Genomic DNA, 18,762 nt, shown 5'->3' with positions numbered 1-18,762 from the left:
ACATTGAACACTTAGGCAGTTGTAAAACACTTAAATATCTAATGGTAATCTGCACCACCGGCCTGTCCGAAGTAAAATAAATTAATCTAGGTAATAATGAATTAATTCGTGCATAATGAATGTTAGTTAATTAATTTAATAGCTAATGAACTGTATGAATGAAAGAAGATGAAGTAATTACTCGCTAGGTGTCGATTGAGATGGCTACACGACACACGTAATGATTATTAGCTAAAGCGAGCAAAATTGATACTTAACTAAAGCCCAAATTACAGAGTGATGTTGATGATTAATGAGTGAATGAAATGATCACTTATTACTACAAATTAAATTATTCTATTTTAATCTTTTTAGTTTCCCATTATAACAGTCGAAAACTCTAAAATTTTTATAAAAGGATAGCATAAATCTCGATATTAAACTTAATCAGTTTTACTTATTAATAGTTGGGCAGTGGTGTAAAATGTTATATTAATTGAACCCTGCGATAATAAAACCAGAAAATACTTTGAACATGTGAAATAATTTCTCACTAGAATCTGAAGTGAAATAATTTTATTATTTTCCTAAAAAAATAATGCTATTATTTCGTGTTAGCGTTATAATAATACATTTTTCATTTGTTTTTTTTTATTATTATTTTTGTATTCTTTGGTATTCCGATACGTAGATTTACGTAAGATGTTTTAAAGAGTTAATTGTTGTGGTATTTAAAAGTAGAACGATGCAACATTCTCATAACAACAAAGTCCTAATAACAATGAAATACTATTAATATTTCTATTTTCTATCAAAATTAGTTATAATTATTTTACGTTATACAAAGTGTGACCATGTGGCTGAACAAATTTTAATCCCTTTTCAAAAAGAAGTGTCTCTTTTCATTGGAATTTATACGGATCGCATCGTACCTATTTTGTATTTTCTGATATTATTTAATAATTGTACCAAGTGAAAAACAACGTACCTAATACTTTTTTATGTGGTATGACACATTGGGAATTGGCACGTTAACGTTTTAGTTTGTTTTGGCGCCCAACAAAACAATAAACAATTGAAATTAACTATTTAAACATTTAAAACATTAACTTAATACGATTATTAAACATGCTACTGAAAATTCTCGTCTTCTATACAGTAATAACTAAAACTTACATTGGATAAGTTTTGTTTGTCCTTACGAATAAATGGAGTATCAATAAATAATTCCTTCATTATTCTTAAATCTAGCCCAGCCATATTATTTCATTTCAAACAGTGATTTATTAGTAGATAGCTCAAAGTTCCAGCCTAATTTTAAACTTCTTCTTTTTGTATTTGTAAGATACATACTTTTACAATTGTTTAACATAACTTTACATGCGTGATTTATTATCTTATATTCCCATGCACTTTATTCAGATTATTTACAACTGGCGACTTACCTATGTAGGTATTTGAATGTAATGTCTTTATTTACAATGAAAGCATCTCTTATAAGTACAGCGGAGTTGCGTGCTTTGTCCAGCTCTCGGTTTCATAGAAACCTATGAGCGAACGCAGCTTGATACTGCTCTTTACGTTACAATCCCGTTACTGCTCGTTACGTTACAATCACGTTACTGCTCGTTACGTTACAATCACGTTACTGCTCGTTACATTACAATAACGTTACTGCTCGTTACGTTACAATAACGTTACTGTTCCTTCTTCACAATAACGTTTAGGTCAGCCGTCAGCTCTGTATTTCGGTTTCGATCGTCAGTTGGCACAAAGACATGAGTCGCGCAGGTTTGCGCGCAGCCACGGTAAGTAGCGGGTGATTCGTGTGTAGACCCCGGGGTAGCCTGGCCGACCGCAGCCGACCCCCCATGATACTATGCCTGGAAAAAAATAGCCGTCGATAAACATACTTCGAAAATGAAATAGCAATGCCGAGACACGAGACTGGCGTCTATCGATCTAATGGCACAATGTTCCCTGTCTTCTCCACTACTAAGAACTGTGTTACCAGAATCTTACAATGGCCATCAATGAAACTCTGACGATTGAAGGTCCTAAAAGTAGTTTTAGTTATCTTTTGATCCGCAACCAGAAGAAATAGACGTTCAAGTTTTAGGAGCGATTACTTTCTAGTGTCGTACACATAATACTAATGGGACCAGTCATGAATTCTTTTTTTTTTTTTTTTTTTTTTTTTTTTTTTAATAATAATAATAAACTTTATTTGTAGCCAATTACAATTGTGCATAGACAAAATGAAACGTTAATGACTGCAGTAGTCAAAGACTGTGTCGCAGTCATTAGCGCCTTCCTCTAATACAGACGCTATAAATAAACAAATTAGGTTACTAATAAATAACTTAATACTTATTTAGCTTTAACTGAATACCTACATGAATTGAATATGAGATGAACTTACAATAACAAAAGAAAACCAACATGTGTGTGTGTGTGTGTGTGTGTGTGTGTGAGTGTGTGTGTGTGTGTGTGTGTGTGTGTGTGTGTGTGTGTGTGTGTTTGTGTGTGTGTGTGTGTGTGTGTGCGTGTGTGTGTGTTTGTGTTCAATGTAAGGAAGGAATCAGGCTGATGTATATATATATTTTTTGTTATTATTTAATCAAAGACTCAACCATATCGTATTCAAGCTTGAGAAGCCACTCTGTTATTTTTTTCTTACAGTGATAACTATTTAAGGAATAAATATTTAATTCTTTATTTATTTTATTATAAAGGAGTGGAGCTATATAATTGTACTGGTGCTTTACAAGTTCCAATCTACAATGAACCGTCTGACACACCCTATCTTTCCTCCTTTTGTTTATTACTATATTAGGGTTATAATTGACAGTCCTATGTTTGCGTAGAGTAGCATTGAGAATGAACAGTTTTCGCACTGATAGAACTTCCCAGAATTCGTAAATCATCTTAGTAGGGTATCTGATTGGTTTAGAAGCCATAACCTTCAGGACGGCACGTTGGGCCCTCTCAAGTGGTAATAACTTAGTTTTACCGGTGGAACCCCATACTGTGATGCAGTAGTTAATAATGGACTGTGCAAGGGCAAAATAAGCAGTTCTTAGAGTAAGTGGATCAGCACTAGCCCTCAATCTACTAAAAACGAAAATAAGTTTTCTAACCCGCGCAGTAACGACCCTAAGGTGTTCGTTCCATGATAAGACGCTATCAAGTAACACTCCAAGGTACTTTATGCTATGAGTACGTGATATTTTATGATTTTATGCTAATTCATTTTTAGCCAGAGGACACTTAGTAAAATTGTCTGTGATGACTATGAGTGATCAGGTCAATCCGACATCAGGGTTATGAAGGTGGAGGTAATGAAAGTAGATTCCGAATTTCCGAACTACCCTCAACAAGGCCCTTGAAAGTGTTATAAAAATCATCACACACATAGTTACTCACCAACAATTTGGAATTTGTCACCAGTTTGTATGAGCAGTGGGCCACCGCTGTCGCCTTGGCACGAATCCGTCGAGGCGCGACCCGCACATAGCTGAAATATTCAAAATAGATGCGTGGTTAATTCCATTGAGCGAGCCAAAAATTACGAAACTGAATTCTTAGATGTATTTTGATAGGGGTAGACGCGCAAAGCAATGCGCTAAAAAGGAGGCTAGAGATAATAGAGTTCATTCCAGCATTTGAAACATACAATGAGTTCCATTTTTCATAAATAAATCCGTACAGTAATTTTCCTCTTTTTCAGCGTATTTTTAGTCAGTCTGATGGTTGATGCAGAAACCAAGATATTTTATATGCGTAGATACTGATGAATACAGCAAATTATTTTCCAAATTCGGTGCTTACCATGTTGTTAGTGATCCTTGAAGCCCGATACTTCATGGCGCGGCACTGGGTGAGCGAGAGGATAGGCACCTTCACCTCCTGCACGATGGCCGGCAGCTGGCCGCCCTCCGACGTCCGACCCCACCCGACCACTATGCCCTCCTTGCCAGACGGTTCCACATCTGAAATAAATACAATCATTGATTAACATTGACAAAGCCAAAATCGTTTTAAAATGAACAGATTAACTTAGTTGCAGAAAACTTGGAAATGTTGGATACTAAGACATGATGAGAATGGACTTAAGTAGAGACTACTTTTCGGTAGAAGGAGGGCCAGAGAAAGTTCCAACGATCTTAGTCGTTCTTCTTCTTCTTGTCGTGTCGACAACAAACCTACATAGCGGCGGCCCAAAACTACGCCACAAGAATGGCGTGGTCAGGTCTTATAGGTTTACAAAGTCTATTAATTACCTAGGCTGAGTTGCATCACCTTATTTTAACAGTAACAATAACAATAAACTGACAGATTTTTGAAGTTTGACAAAGTAAAAGTAAAATGATGCTCAGCCTTACTCGTATAGCTGGAATCCTTTGTTCCGAACTCCTCCTATTTCCTACTGATTATTTTGCTGTCTTGGACAGTTTAAATTTTCCTGCCCTTGCCAACGCTCTCTAGGTTTTAATGGATCGAGCTGTTCCAATGGATCCACGCTACACAGGAATTTCAGGTGGGAGAGAAAGAGAGATGAAAATATTCCCTGCTCTCTCAAAAATAAATAAGACCCACTTACTAGCTGGCGGCAAGCAGACAGGCTTGATGATCTTTGAGAAGTTGACGGGCTTGCGCAGCTTGAGCAGCGCTATATCGTTGTTGTACGAGTCCGCGTCAAAGCTGCGGTGACGGACGATGGCGGTGACGGCACGCATGATGGCCGCGCTCTCCGTAGTGATGGTTTGGTCGTGATCGCCGAGGATTACGCGGATCTTAGAGCGTTTCAGCCTGGAATATACATCAAGGCACTTATTACGAGTATACACGTTTTAATATAGCTTGCCCTACCACCACTTCAGGACAACATTATCGGCTGGTGTTGCGCAATATATAGTCGACGAGTGATTCGTCGACGTCGACGTACATTATGACTAATTTATATAACAAGTCCGGGACGGGTTACTCAAACTTCACTGGTTGGGTTTCATTGGCTAAATATAGATCTAGGATATAGGAGTTGCAGTAGTGAGATTATTTCCAAAGAGAAGTGGGATTAGTCATCAAATCAAACAGGTCTGTGACACTAATCGTAATAATAACAAAGATAAAATTGCTCAGTACAATAATTGTCTTTAGCCCGACCCAAAGGACTGGCAATTTTGAAAATATAATATAACAACATTACTTCAGTTTACAATCCAAGAAACCTTTACTTAAATTACACACTTAGACGATAACATGTTATGAATGTAAGTACGGAAGATTCATTCCACAGCTAATAAACTTGTTTGCAAATAGCTTCAATGCAACATTGCGTGTCACAAAACGCAATGCGTTTGTGTTGAACTATAAAACACGCTCCATTAAAGTTTCTTCCTCGGAGCAGCAGTGTTACAATGTAACCGGGACACGATTACAATGGATATAAGTAGTTTCTTGTAATAGTTCAGTAAATAAAACAGTATTTAAGCCCTATTCTCGGTTCTTTTCCTTATCTTACTGACACAAAACTGACAGTGAAGGTCACACTGGTTGAGTTTTTATTGGCGATCAAGCTGTAGATCCTGGCTACACAGGAGTAGCAGTGGTAACGAGAGGTAGGAATAGTCCATTACAGACATACAAAGTCTTTGAAAGCGGTTCTTTCCATCATCAAGCAAGAAGATCTAGGTACATCAAAGTTGGACATACTTCCTGACACAATGAGCTGCCGTGAGCACGTACTCCTTGGTGAGCAGCGACGCGCCGCAGTGGAACTGGCCGTCATACACGATCCTCGCCATCCACGGGTACCGGTTGGCGCCCGCTGGCATGCCGCCCACGATCCGATTCTCCTGGTTCGACCCGCCACACTCTGTCACAAAACACAAAGGTACAGCACTAGCGCTAACTACAGTACAGAACTATATGACGCCGACTGTACCTAGATTTGCTTCTCCTTATTATCCAGACATCAATTTATTACAAAACAAAGCTTTAAACTAAATTAAATTTCTAGCAGATTGATCAAATATTTAGAGACTAAGTAATCACAAGACAAAATCTGATACTGAGATTAAAACCTAGTTATGAGCGCTTGTTCCCAACGAGTCACATTGGTACTGATCACAAACATTAAATACCTTTTATGTCAAGATAAAAGAGCTTTCATTATAAAGAAACAATGTACAAAATACATAAAAAATCAAAATAATGAAGCAATTTAAAGCTTACAGTAAGAAAACAGGTTAACGAGCAGGGGTGTGACTGGATGGGATTTTTTTTCCCAACGAGTAACAGGGTTACTCGTTTTGGTGTGACTCGTTGAGAACAAACAGTTTGGAGTTTTGAGCATTGTTTTATTATACGGACATTAATCATGCAACAGTCACTAATCTCACGATAGCGGAAATACATAATTATAGGGGTAGGCACGCAAAAAATACGTAGGTAGGTATTTTACGTACAAGTAACTATTACGAGAGAAGTAATGGCTATTCGATACCTTGCTATGTAATGTAATTTAGCTTGCAAACACGCAATTGTAAATAACATGATTATTAAGGGGAGTTTTGAAGTCTACTGAACTAACTTATTGCGTGGTAGAATAGGAACAAACTTAAGCATCAATGTGATGAAATCTGAATTGATTAATGGGTTTTTCTTTTGACTCGTCTGGTTCTTCGATCTATGATTGTCTTAGACAAGCCTTATATCTGGAGCGGGCTTGCTGTACCTCCATCAACTAGGAATTTGCGGTGAGAAAGTAAACCTCAACGTCAGTCCGTTGAACCAAGGAAGTTAAACCTGTACCTGTTGGTTCCGAGCGGATGTTTTCGTTTTCTAAATCGTTGTCAAGACCAATCAACAGTAATTTGATATCGGTTCCAAGGAAACTTTTATAAATGCTTATTGCATCCGTTTTTCAAGATACTGGACTGTTTGAAATTATTGCAGCATTACGTTTTGCATACATTCGTGCTTATATCACTACAAGGAAGTTATATCTCTTAATTTACTTGAAGTTAGCACATTTCAGATTTCAGAAAGATTTTGTACCTAGTCATTTTTGTTTAAACATAGACATTACATCCATTGTACACCTCCAAACCTCTCATATTTAAAAGATAACTAAGTATTATGAAAATAAACAAACAAACGCAAACTTGGCGGCGCACTGTAGCAGAAGAGGCGAAGAAAATCGGCAAGACCTGGAGCGAGATCAAATGCAAAGCTCAAGACCGAACGCGATGGAGGACTGTTGTAGACGCCATCTGCCCCATCTAGGGGACATAGGACCTTAAGTCAAGTATTATTGAAAGAGGAGATAAAACTTATTTGTACAGTAGTTACTATCGCCTCTAAACCAAAGTTGTTAATGAACTGGTGGACCAGAGCAGTTCTAGCTTAGCAAACTCCATTTACGTCAGAGTATAAATTTAATCTCTCTGTAAGATCAGATTAATAGTTCTATACTAGTATTAACTATATTAATTTACAACCTGCCTTAGGTCTCAGTATACATAATGTAATATACATCATTACACTTTCTCTATCACTTCCACCTTTATAGTTTTAGATTTACCTACAGTGTAGGTTTATATCTTTAGAAGACATTAAAGTGTGCTAATTACTTCATTATGTTTAGTTTCATAAAACACCTGTATCCATCTTTTCATCTTAATTAGGGAAGGACAAAGCAACTTAAATGTGTTCCTATAATTAGGTTCGATATTATCAGATGCTCATACGAACATGTCCCACAAAACAATAATAAGGATTACATGATTATCTATGTGTGATATAATAATACTTCTCAAACTCGGTATATTTTAGCAATCTCTCTGTAAAGAATCTCTTTACTTATGAGGTAAGGGATAAGAATTAATCCTGTACTGGTTTAAGATAGATCTACAAACCGCCATAGGTCGGCATACACTTTCACTATCACTTCCACAGTTCAATGCACAATTTCTTCTGCAGTCGACGATCGCACGCTGCTTTTTGCCCATCCAAAGCAGTCATTTGTTTGGTTCGTGGAACAAGTGAGATAAATCGAAAATGATTCTTAAAAACTATAACAAAAGGAAATGGCGAGTCATAAAATGACAACTAGCTTCTTAAATAAATGAAATTAACTACGTAAATCAAAACAGGCTGTGGCTAAGGGAATCTAGTGTCTACTATTTTTTAGGGTTCTATTGGGAGTTCTATCGCCAAAAACTACGGGTAACTAACTATGTTGTTCAATAATGGATGAGGAGCTACAATACGATGTTTTTAATTAGTATGGGATGGTTAGTAACTCTGGTGATAGGTAATGTTGTCAGTGGAAATAGCACGACTGTACCTTGGAATGCCAGCTGGAGTGACCATGTGTGAATATAGATGAGTTAAATTCTTTTTGCTACCTTGTATGTATAGCCCAGTTTTTAATTTCAGTCAAAAACCGAACTTAAAAATAAGGTAATTAACTACGAAGTTACCTTAGGATTATTCTGGTTTACAGGACACAATTAAAAACTGAACTGTTCAGGTCGTATCAACTTAGGGGAATAGGTCAGGGATGAACTAGGTTGGTACTTAGATAATAGTGCACATTGCTCTACTGTATCTACCAATAACCACAAACACTAAACCTCAGTAGTTAACAGTTATTTTACATGGAACATTCAGGGGAACTTCATCACCAAGGGGTCTACAAGTGCTGTACACACTTAACTTACCCATCTTCCTAGGCAGTGGATTTGCTCTGCCGCACTCTAAAACGTGAATGTGAAATAATTATTGATTGGAAATGTATTACTATCTAGACCATTGCTAATGTGCATTGAAGATTGAATAATTTTACAGTGTAAAGAAATAATATTCACCGCTGAAGTGCACGATAAAACCATTCTAACCTGTGCTACTAATAAATAAAACCCAAAGTTGATTTGATGAATGAATTTCTAACATGCTCAGCTAAAATAAATTATCCCAGTGATACTAAAACTTGACTCCCTGCATGATGTTTGAAAATATCATGATTATGTTTGCTTAAAGGGCAGGGCAGTCTAAACAATCTAGTTTATATGCAGGTCACAGGTCTAAAAGTATTGAAGTTACGACGTAAGAATATTGTGAACTATTAGCGGCCGCCCGCGACTTCGTACGCGTGGATCCCGTTTTACCCTCTTAGGGGTGAAGTTTCGTAAAATCCGTTCTTAGTGAGCTACGTTCTAAAAGGAACCCCCATGCAAAATTTGAGACTACTAGCACATGTAGTTTCTGAGATTTCGTGATGAGTGAGCCAGTCAATCAGTGACCTTTCGCTTTTATATAATAATATTATTATAAGATTTGTGAGTAACATCTCCATACCACAAGAGCATTTCTGAACTTGAGGGTCATCGTCGTCGTCTTCTATGCTCTGCTCCTCTAGTATGGGCACCTCCAAACCGAAGATTGCGTCGAATAGGAACCGCTGTGATCTGTTGCCCGATGACACCTGGAAAAACAAAAATACTCACTATGTTATAAAATTCAAACTCCAATGACATACCTACTATGTAAAAGCTTAGGCTACTCAGTGTTCTATAAATACTATTAGTAATGCAGGCAACATTGACATACTTATTTCTAAGAGTAGGCGCACACCGTTGATTTTTAGTTGGCCGATAGTTGTGCCCGATTTTAAATTGTATGAAGAATCGGCCAAATCGAATCGGCGTAGTGTGCGCACTCCCATACATGCCCATACTGATCAACTGCCCGACTAAACTATCGGCCGACGAAAAATCAACGGTGTGCGCCTACTCTAAAACGCCGGCAAAATGTTCTGAGCTCATTGATTTTAAGCAAAGATAAAAATAGAAGAAGAAAAAGTGAAGGACCGATAACGCAATGGATGAATGTTTAAACCGCACATACAGTGGTATAATGATGACATAACAATTTTGTGACAGCAATTTTAGCTACGCTCGTCATGAGACAGTAATAAAGACGTATACTTAGGTCAAGCTGTCGTGCAAATACGCTCATCTTCGGCATAAAGTATGACTAAATTAGTGAAGGTCATAAAGATATTGATGTGGAAATAGAACATTTCATTATTCCATGTTGTGGTAAGTTCCTTCACTAACTAGTATCATTTTTATACTGCGTACTTTGGTAGCAAATACTTAAGTAATCGAATACTGCGCACAACAAATTTTACATAAAAATGCACACGATTTTAAATAGTTAATGCTGTTAGATAATCGCAATTCATTTTGTTATTCGTATTTATTAAGTGCATAACAACTGACACGCGATCTTCCGGCTGCGCACAACCGGAAACTTGCGTGCGCCAGACATCCTACGGTGTACCGAAGTGGGTCAGTTGAGCTTCTTCATAAGCTATGAGATAATTTTCGATCGCTCTATTATTACGTCAGGCTTACAAAACAAGTATTTTATGTGTCCCGTCGGAAGCATTTACGTAAGATTTGTTTACCATTTATAGCAGTTCGCGCAACACTTTCGCGTTGTCAGCGCACGCGCTGTTGCGCAATGGGGCCCAAGTTAATTGGCCAGTAATGTCAATGTTACTTTCACAATTTTAACAAGCGTGCCCCAGTCTGCTATTATTTTGTTCTTTTTTGATTCTCAAACACTTACACTTTCACGTTGCAACAAAGTCTTTCTGTTACATAACGGAAGAATGCGTCTATCAGTGAATCGAGACAGATTTTGTGTTAATCTATTTTATTCTTTAGAGACAGAGGGTCGTAAACATCGATGAAAATAAAAAAAGCAAATGCACAAATCACTTTTTTGTTAGCAGGAATTCGCAACGCATCACCGCATGGCACATTGATTGACAAACGATGACACTTTTCTCAGAAAATAATAAGGAAAACAGTCATTTATAATACCAACACGCATGAAGCACGATTTATAACTACATCCTAGTTAATATGTTATAAGAGTAAGTATTTAGTAGGTACTTGGTATGTACCTAACTAACTATACGATAGGTTACTAACGGAGTACTACGGGTGTTATACATAACGGTTCTAAAAGCTTTTATTAGTAGGTTCCAAAAACTTTTTTTGGAGTTTTCGACAGCTTGCTCGCTTATTTCGGTTCATAACACAGTAAAGTGTGATTGTGTGGTCACGAAAAAACCCAAGACCTTTATTTGACATTTCAAATTTACATATTTGGACAGCACCATTCCAGCTCTTGCATTGTTCAAAGAATTCATCATATTTTCATTGACCCTTGCTCCCAAGTGGTAGGGTCTATATTTTAATATCCACATGTTGACAATCATCAATATTCATAAGCTTTCCCTGATGTGACCGAGTGGCATAACTGGCGATGACGAAACTGATACTGACTGTTTGTTAGATAATATTATGACACGTAATGAGGCTAAGGTTGTGGTAGCATGCCGACTCTAAATTCAACACGTTTGTTAAAGTAGGCAATGGCGCTACTAACTGTATCCATTTATATTTGGAAGCCATTTGATGGAAATACCATAATCATCATCATCATTTCAGCTACAGGACGCCCACTGCTGAATGAGACTGCTGATTTCCATAGGTATTCCCCGGTTGACAGCGGCCTGCACCCAGCGCCTTCCTGCTACCTTTATGAGGTCGTTCTTCTTCTTTTCGTGTCGACAACAAACCTACACAGTGTCAGCCCAAAACTCCGCCACAAGAGTGGGGTTGTCAGTAGCACTCATCAAATCCTCCTGAGTGCAGTTGCTTGGGCACTCAGGGCACGACATCAGGTGCTTCATCGACTGGGGAACAAAACCGCACCTGCACTCCATGTTTAAGCCAGCCAAATGAGGTCGTTGGTTCAAATACTTAGGTATCTTAATAAGTATCAAATACCATAATAACCTACCAAAGCAAAACAAAAGTGAACGATAGGCAGAAGAATTGAGAAATAATGACGAAAAAGATATTGAATGGGATAGAAAAATCGCAAAAAAACAAACGAACAGTATCAAAAATCGGAACTTAAGCAATAAGCTGACTCCAAAGGTCGTAGAACCGACAGTCAGAGTCAAAGTAGAATATTGCAACATCTGGATTAAATTTTGAAAATATCCTAAAATCTAAACTCGATACAACTTTATTGACCTCTAGTCCGCCAAGCCTAATTTGGTTTTCTAAACAAGGTTGCAAGAACGTCACGTTTGCTATTCTAACTGAAACTGAAAACTCCGTGACCCTATTAGTGAAAGATTTCGCAACGACCCTGACAGCGATCCACTTTACTGAAGTTCAATGCTGTTCTCTGATAAAATAAACCAGTTAATTTAAACTGTTTGATAATACCGCACTGAAAGTAGACAAATAAATTACGTAGCTGACAGCATAATGATACTTAACCATTAAAATTTAAGAGTTGCAACTCGGTCTTGCGATATCTGCTTGAAGATATGATGATAATGGATAATGGCTAAGCATTTAGGCTACCTATTTTGTTTACTAGGCAATAAAATTTGTAATAATTACCTATAAGAAATTAACATACTTAGGTAACACCTCGTCTGCCACCTATTACAAAAAACCTACTAATAACAATTAATAAGGTAAATCCCCGACGATAGCTCGAACTGCTGGGTGTAGGTCAACACCCACATCTTGATACGAGTTTAACAATACCTATTACCAGGCCTCCGTCACTCGCCTATGCCGGCCGAGATAATTACCTACAGCGCGCGACAACTTCAAGTTGCAAATCAGTCAGGGCCGCCACGCGCCTGTGAGCACACGCGTATTTCTATACACGCTCGGTCGATCATCGTCGCAATCAAGGTTTATTGTTCCAACAGCACTGTTATTCTTCTTTAATGGAAAATCGTAATATTTAGGAATAATAATTAACTGTAGTGATTTAAATAATTAAAAAAACTACACTTTTTAAATAATAAATTATTTTGAAATACTTATGCCAAAAAACTGCAGCAAAAAAAATATTTTAGCTAATAAAAACATTAACTTTACTTCACCGTGTCTATTTTCCGACACTACACCTTTTAAAACTGTTTGTCCAATTTCGAATTATCGTAACACTGAAGTTTATTATTAGGTACTTTAGAGATCGTACGATTATAAAAACACCACTAGATTAAAGTTTACCAATCGTAAATACAATAAATGCTTCTTAAAATTAAGTTTTTATTTATTTTACTTTGCTTATACAACCCTGACGCTTGAGCTGTGAGGTAGATCAATTCTGAATACAAAAAAATTGCGCTCTTGTGAGCGTAGTAGTAAGGTGCGATTTCGAATGCACCATGTGTGTTGGAAATTTAGCATTATTATTATTACCGTTAAAATGTCGGCATCTGATCCTACACAAGGGAGTGCAATTTCTGTTGCTACTATTATGTATTCTGTGCTATTACCTATTTAAATTAGGGAACTTCATTTAGGATTCGGTAATATCATTTTCCATAGGCACTAATATAGTTCGTTCGTTCGTTTCAGCCAAATGGCGTCTTTTGCTGGACAAAGGCCTCCCCCAAGGCTTTCCATAACGACCGGTCCTGCGCTGCCCGCGTCCAGGTTCTTCCCGTAACCTTCACCAGATCGTCGTATATTATAGTATCGTCATAGTATAGAAGTACTAAAACAATAGTATTTTTGTGCTAAATACCCTAACTTGTCAATCTCTCGCAAATTCGTAAGGTCAGTGTAGCTTTCCAAGAAGGATCGAGGCGCCTTTCACGCCGTAATTGTTGTTCTGCTCTCGTTTTTGTTATCCAAAGTCGTTTATCAAAATGCAAGAAAGTATCGCAGGAAACTTGGCGCCAGTCGCAAAGCTGTAGCCATACTACTAATGCCCATCATGCAACACAGTATAGCTGTTGCAATTCACGAAGGAGACTGAGCTTTACATGTGTGGTGGCTCGCTACTTTTTCAAAAGTTGTGATAGCATTACACCTGTCCAGTGGCGGGGCAACAACTAAATTTGATGTGGGCAAGACAGATTTCGCGAGGCCCTGTTCTATGGCGACCTGAAGACGGTTGGTTGCAAATGCAAAATCTCGAAAACTGTAAGAGATACGGCAAAAATAATGAAATTTTGGGGACATTCCAGAGGAGAATGAATTCCGGCAGTACAAACGTTATGTATCAAAGAATTTGCGCTATTCTGGAAAATCAACTTTAAACATCGTATAGTCCCGATTAATCGGGAAGTTTTTGCGATTTGCCATTAGGCAAGATGCCACCAAACCAGAATCACATCCATAACAAATAATATACTTTGCAGAGTCACACCCATCCAGAGTCGCACCCATTACGGCTTATTTTTGTTTTATTCTCGCTTTAAACATTTTTGAGTCGCGAGGCCCCTTGTACCGCGAGGCCGTAGGCGGTGGCCCACATCGCCCACGCTTAACGCCGCCTCTGCACCTGTCGTTATGTGCGTGTACACGTATACACACAAGCAAAGCTCACTCGCCTTCATAAGTTGCAAGAACTATAGTCGTATAGAAAAATATTTGGTCTTTTATTTTAATTTATTTTTAACGGATTGTGTAAAGTGCATATACCTATGTCTTATCTTAATACCTACTTACATACTAATTATGGAAAAAGTTCATAGAAAAACCTTTTTGTTTGTTAGCGTATGCTCCCAATATAGGATAGAATGTTGGTAAATCATGAAGTTTGGGTCATCGTGGTTTTGGCAGCTATCCTAAAAAAACTGTCTGGCAAGGAGTTGGAACTGTCAAAACTGTCTGGCTGATGAGGAAACTACTTCTAATTATTGCTCTAATATATTATATAAAAAATCATCTGCTTTTGTTGTATAGTGGATGTAGGTCTGGTGTTCACCAGCTCTTAGTCTATACACTTTAGAGTTTAATCACAATCAATAACTTCAGGCTGAAGGACTGTTAGTAGTGTGGGGAACACCTAAGAACATAGCACCATTACATTTAGCCGTTCCTTATTTATGGCGATGACTGGATTTATCCGCGATTGCGGTCGACAAAGATTGTTTATTATGCCATTGAAACAATGCTGACCTATTTAAGTTGACTATCTGAAGCATTTGTCACATAAATAATTGGCTGAAAAGGCTGAAATCTTGAAGTTGCGTAGTGTCGAAAGCTTTTCGAAAATTATCATAAACTTTGAAATAGTTGCAAGCAAAACAACTTACCTGAGTAAACTTATCAGTTTTTGAGATCATCGCAAACTGACTAAAAGATGAAGAGGAAAGAATGCCCATAAATACCTTAGGTATAATTATGGCAATAAAAACCACTGTGCTATGCAAAGTTAACATTCGAAGGAAAAACAATGAAAGATTAAAATGTAGTTCGTCTTACATAAGTGACAGACGTAACCGCGAAAGTAGTGCACATCCGTTTCATCTGCAATTATTTATATTATCGGCCATCATTAAGTTTGATTAATTATGTTTAAGCACGAACTAATTCCGTTCATGTGGAATTATATAACGTTACAAAATCGTGTTACTTAAGGTGAATGGAAATACCTAAATAAAAGAAGACGCACTAACCGGCATTCTTTTGTTTTAACTTGTAAATAATTAAATTCTGGATTAAGCACATTATAATTCTGGTAAGGGCAGAAGTAGTAGCCAATTTAATTTACCCCCACAAGGGCAAGGGAACCTGATGAACACAAGTAGGAGGTATTTGTGCCTACCTCTTCGAAATGATATGACTTACATACATGTCACACGCGTTTTGCGATTTTCTGACATCACCCTACTGGTAAGGTACGGCTGATACGGTAGCTTAGAAGTAAAAAAATGTAGTATAACGTGTAATCCTTTCGTTAGAAGGGGTGTGTGCAATTTAAGTACTCGTATAAGTATACCTACCTAGGCGCACCAAGTTTTGTAGTGCTAGAAGTTAGGGTCAAGCCTTTATGTGAAGCTCTAAGGGATTTGGTTCTACCCTACATTGATTAGTAAATGTTGGGGCGGGGTGTAATAATAACCATGAGGTCCAACTCTACTATTTAATTAATCTAGTTCTCTACATATCGAAACTTAGACTTGATGCTAACTACTACCAGCCACATAACGTGATGACAGCTAGTATGTAAGTTAGGTAGTAGGATATAATTTATTAAATTATTCGTAATAAATATCATCGTTTGTTTACTTAGACATCGTTAGCTGTTATTATTGAATTAATTGTCCCTTTTATGTAAAATTGTTAGTAAAGTTATTACCTACAATCATGTTCAATTAAGATTTATGATCTTAGTTACATCAAAGTGTTTTATTTACTGACGGAAAATGAAAACGTTATTTATCTGTGACGATAGTACCTATTAAATTAATGACTCCAATTATATTATTAAGTTGTTTATTAAATGTTAAAGTAAATACGAACATCAATATTATGAACATACTTATGTATTTAATTAGCTACCTGGTTCTCTTCATATTTATTTAATAATGACAATGGCTTTCACAACCACCGCTAGTACCAAGCAGTTACTAACTTCGCAGCTACTACACTGATGTAATGTATACTTCCGGAAAAGTTACGAGCACGAGGAAATTAAGAAACAGCAAACGAGTGTGCGTACATTATAATGAAATTCAAATGCCTCAGATTTCCTAGTTGGAATCGTATTTCAGACTTGTCACTCTGTTATTAAACAGCTGCAAGAAGCGAATGTGTTTGACAGAAAGTAAAAGTGCAGTCGAGTCAATGCACCGGGCCGCGGCCGCGACCGATACCGCATTCTGATAATGTCATCGTGAACAGAATACTCACATGGTTATCGAGGGTAGCGCCGTCCGGTGAGCTTATTTCCCTGGTGTCAGCCGAATTGAAAAGGACCACGGTGATTATAGGCACTATCCATAGGCACATTGTGGGGCTCCTGGTTCGGGCGCGATGCTGTGGGTACTGCAGCACTGTTTACTTGCGCGGCATCTCCGCGCTCGCCGCGTTCACTGGCTATTTCGGCGACGGGTAGACAGTGGCATTATTTCGCAAACGAGTCGCCCGCAGGCAGGCGGTCGTGTGTCGGCCGCGGCCGCGCGGTCTCCGAGTGCGGGGTCTTCGTACCACCAGCCATACTTTCTCCTCGCAAGACCTGAGCCACCCCACCGCTGCACCACCGATGTTGGTGCAGCCCGTAATCGTTACGTCATTATCTAATCAACGCTGGAGCTGAATAGACAGAAGTGCCGAAACTATACTGCCATTATTTCAATATGATGAATCATGTTTCAAGTTTTCAAGACACTTGAGTTAGGTATATTACCTACTTATCTACATAAAAATTTGCAAAATCATAACTAGAGGAAGGCCGGACTATATTAAAATAAGCTAGGTCAATGTAAGACAAACTTATGTAGCGCTTGAATCACTGAAAAACACTTTTTCTTAATGGTTTTGACATTTTTAAGCAGTTTTACAAAACCTATAATGAAATTTAAATGCCTCAGATAGGTGTCTGCCAAAACCTTGCCAGAAGACAAACTATTAGCTTATTAGGTTGGGCTTAGGTAGGTAAGTATTTTAAAGCAAACTTACTGAGATTAAATTTGACAACATAAATACGAGTATAGGTATTCTCGTAAACTCGTAACATTAAACTCTTTACTTGATAGATTCATGTGAAACGATTCTCTTCATACACAAAGTAGCAACATAACTACTTATTAATATAATAGCTGCATCGTGCGGATGTCGGATTTTCCACGTGGATAAAATGAAAGTGAAATCAGAGGCAAGTTCGTTTCCGCGGAGCGGAGCCGTGTGGCTGCACTCTCCGTGCTCCGTGTATTCCCGAATCGGGAAATAATTATTCGACATGAAATAGGCATCGATCCCAAATCATAATCCAAAGAGAGGTACTCACAAAGAACTAGACGAGTATCTCCATGTATCACAATTTATTTCAAAATTACCTTGCAAGAAAAACTTGGTCCGCAGGAATCGAACCCGGGACACTCCGTTCAAGGCGTTAACTTAAGCCATGCAGCTATTTATTTTTTATTTTTTTTATTTTCTTTTATTTATAAGTAATGTTTCTTTCTTTCTTTCTTTTTGAAGTGTTGCGTAATGTTTATACTACTCGATTAAAGATAAAATTACTTCGTTGCTTGATAGATAATAACTTGGTAGGTACTTACCTTTAATTAATGAATCCGTATTGACCGACCCCTCTCTTATGCGTCGATAGAAGCCAGCCTTTTGTGACAAATTAACAATCTTCAAGTTTAGCTTTGCCACGAAATCAATTTGTGTAATTTTAATTGCGTGTAAAAGGATAAACGGTCGTACTGGAAGCACAGTTCAAATCAATAATGCAAATAAACTAATTTTATGTTTCATTAGTTATGCCAGTAATATGCAAAACTGCAAGACAAGGCTTACAATAATAGGTAAGCTTACTAGCGATTGCGAAAAAGCACAGGGCTTTTTGCTAATCACAAATCTAAGTTTCTGAATTATGACATTCCTAAACCTGTAATCGGAATACCTAACTAATCGAAACCCGATTTTAAGAAACGTAGCTTTCAGAAAACCTAAATTCCTAAAACTTAGTATCCAAAAATCTACTTATCAGACTTTCCGAAAACCCAACTGTTGTCCGAAAACCTAATCTCCGAAACCTAAATGTCTGAAAACGAAACTGGTATCCGAAAACCAATTTACCAAAAACCAAACTAGTGTCTGAAAACGTAACCAAATAAGAAAGAAAAATAGCATCTGATTTCTGAATCACAGTATTCCGAAAAACTAACTGTTATACAAAAACCTATTTTTCGAA

General features: G+C 37.6%; 1 protein-coding gene across 2 annotated transcripts; it reads right to left on the bottom strand.

Moving 5' to 3' along the window:
- Positions 1-1,735: 1,735 nt before the first annotated feature.
- On the bottom strand, positions 1,736-17,018 carry LOC135076947 (trypsin-1-like). 2 transcript variants are annotated; one of them, XM_063971468.1, is made up of 8 exons: positions 16,752-17,018; positions 9,346-9,472; positions 8,709-8,744; positions 5,695-5,857; positions 4,583-4,791; positions 3,811-3,971; positions 3,406-3,496; positions 1,736-1,862 (listed from the first exon to the last, which is right to left on the bottom strand). In XM_063971468.1, the coding sequence occupies exons 1-8, from the start codon at positions 16,848-16,850 to the stop codon at positions 1,741-1,743; spliced, it is 1,008 nt and encodes a 335-aa protein (XP_063827538.1). In that variant the 5' UTR covers positions 16,851-17,018; the 3' UTR covers positions 1,736-1,740. The 2 variants fall into 2 exon arrangements, with proteins under 2 accessions (XP_063827538.1, XP_063827539.1); XM_063971469.1 differs by lacking the exon at positions 8,709-8,744.
- Between the last annotated feature and the right edge of the window lie 1,744 nt (positions 17,019-18,762).

This window comes from Ostrinia nubilalis, chromosome 12 (assembly GCF_963855985.1).
Source record: "Ostrinia nubilalis chromosome 12, ilOstNubi1.1, whole genome shotgun sequence".
NCBI lineage: Eukaryota > Metazoa > Arthropoda > Insecta > Lepidoptera > Crambidae > Ostrinia > Ostrinia nubilalis.
The sequence above is the reverse complement of the archived record's forward strand: the minus strand, read 5'-3'. Positions and strand labels throughout refer to the sequence as shown.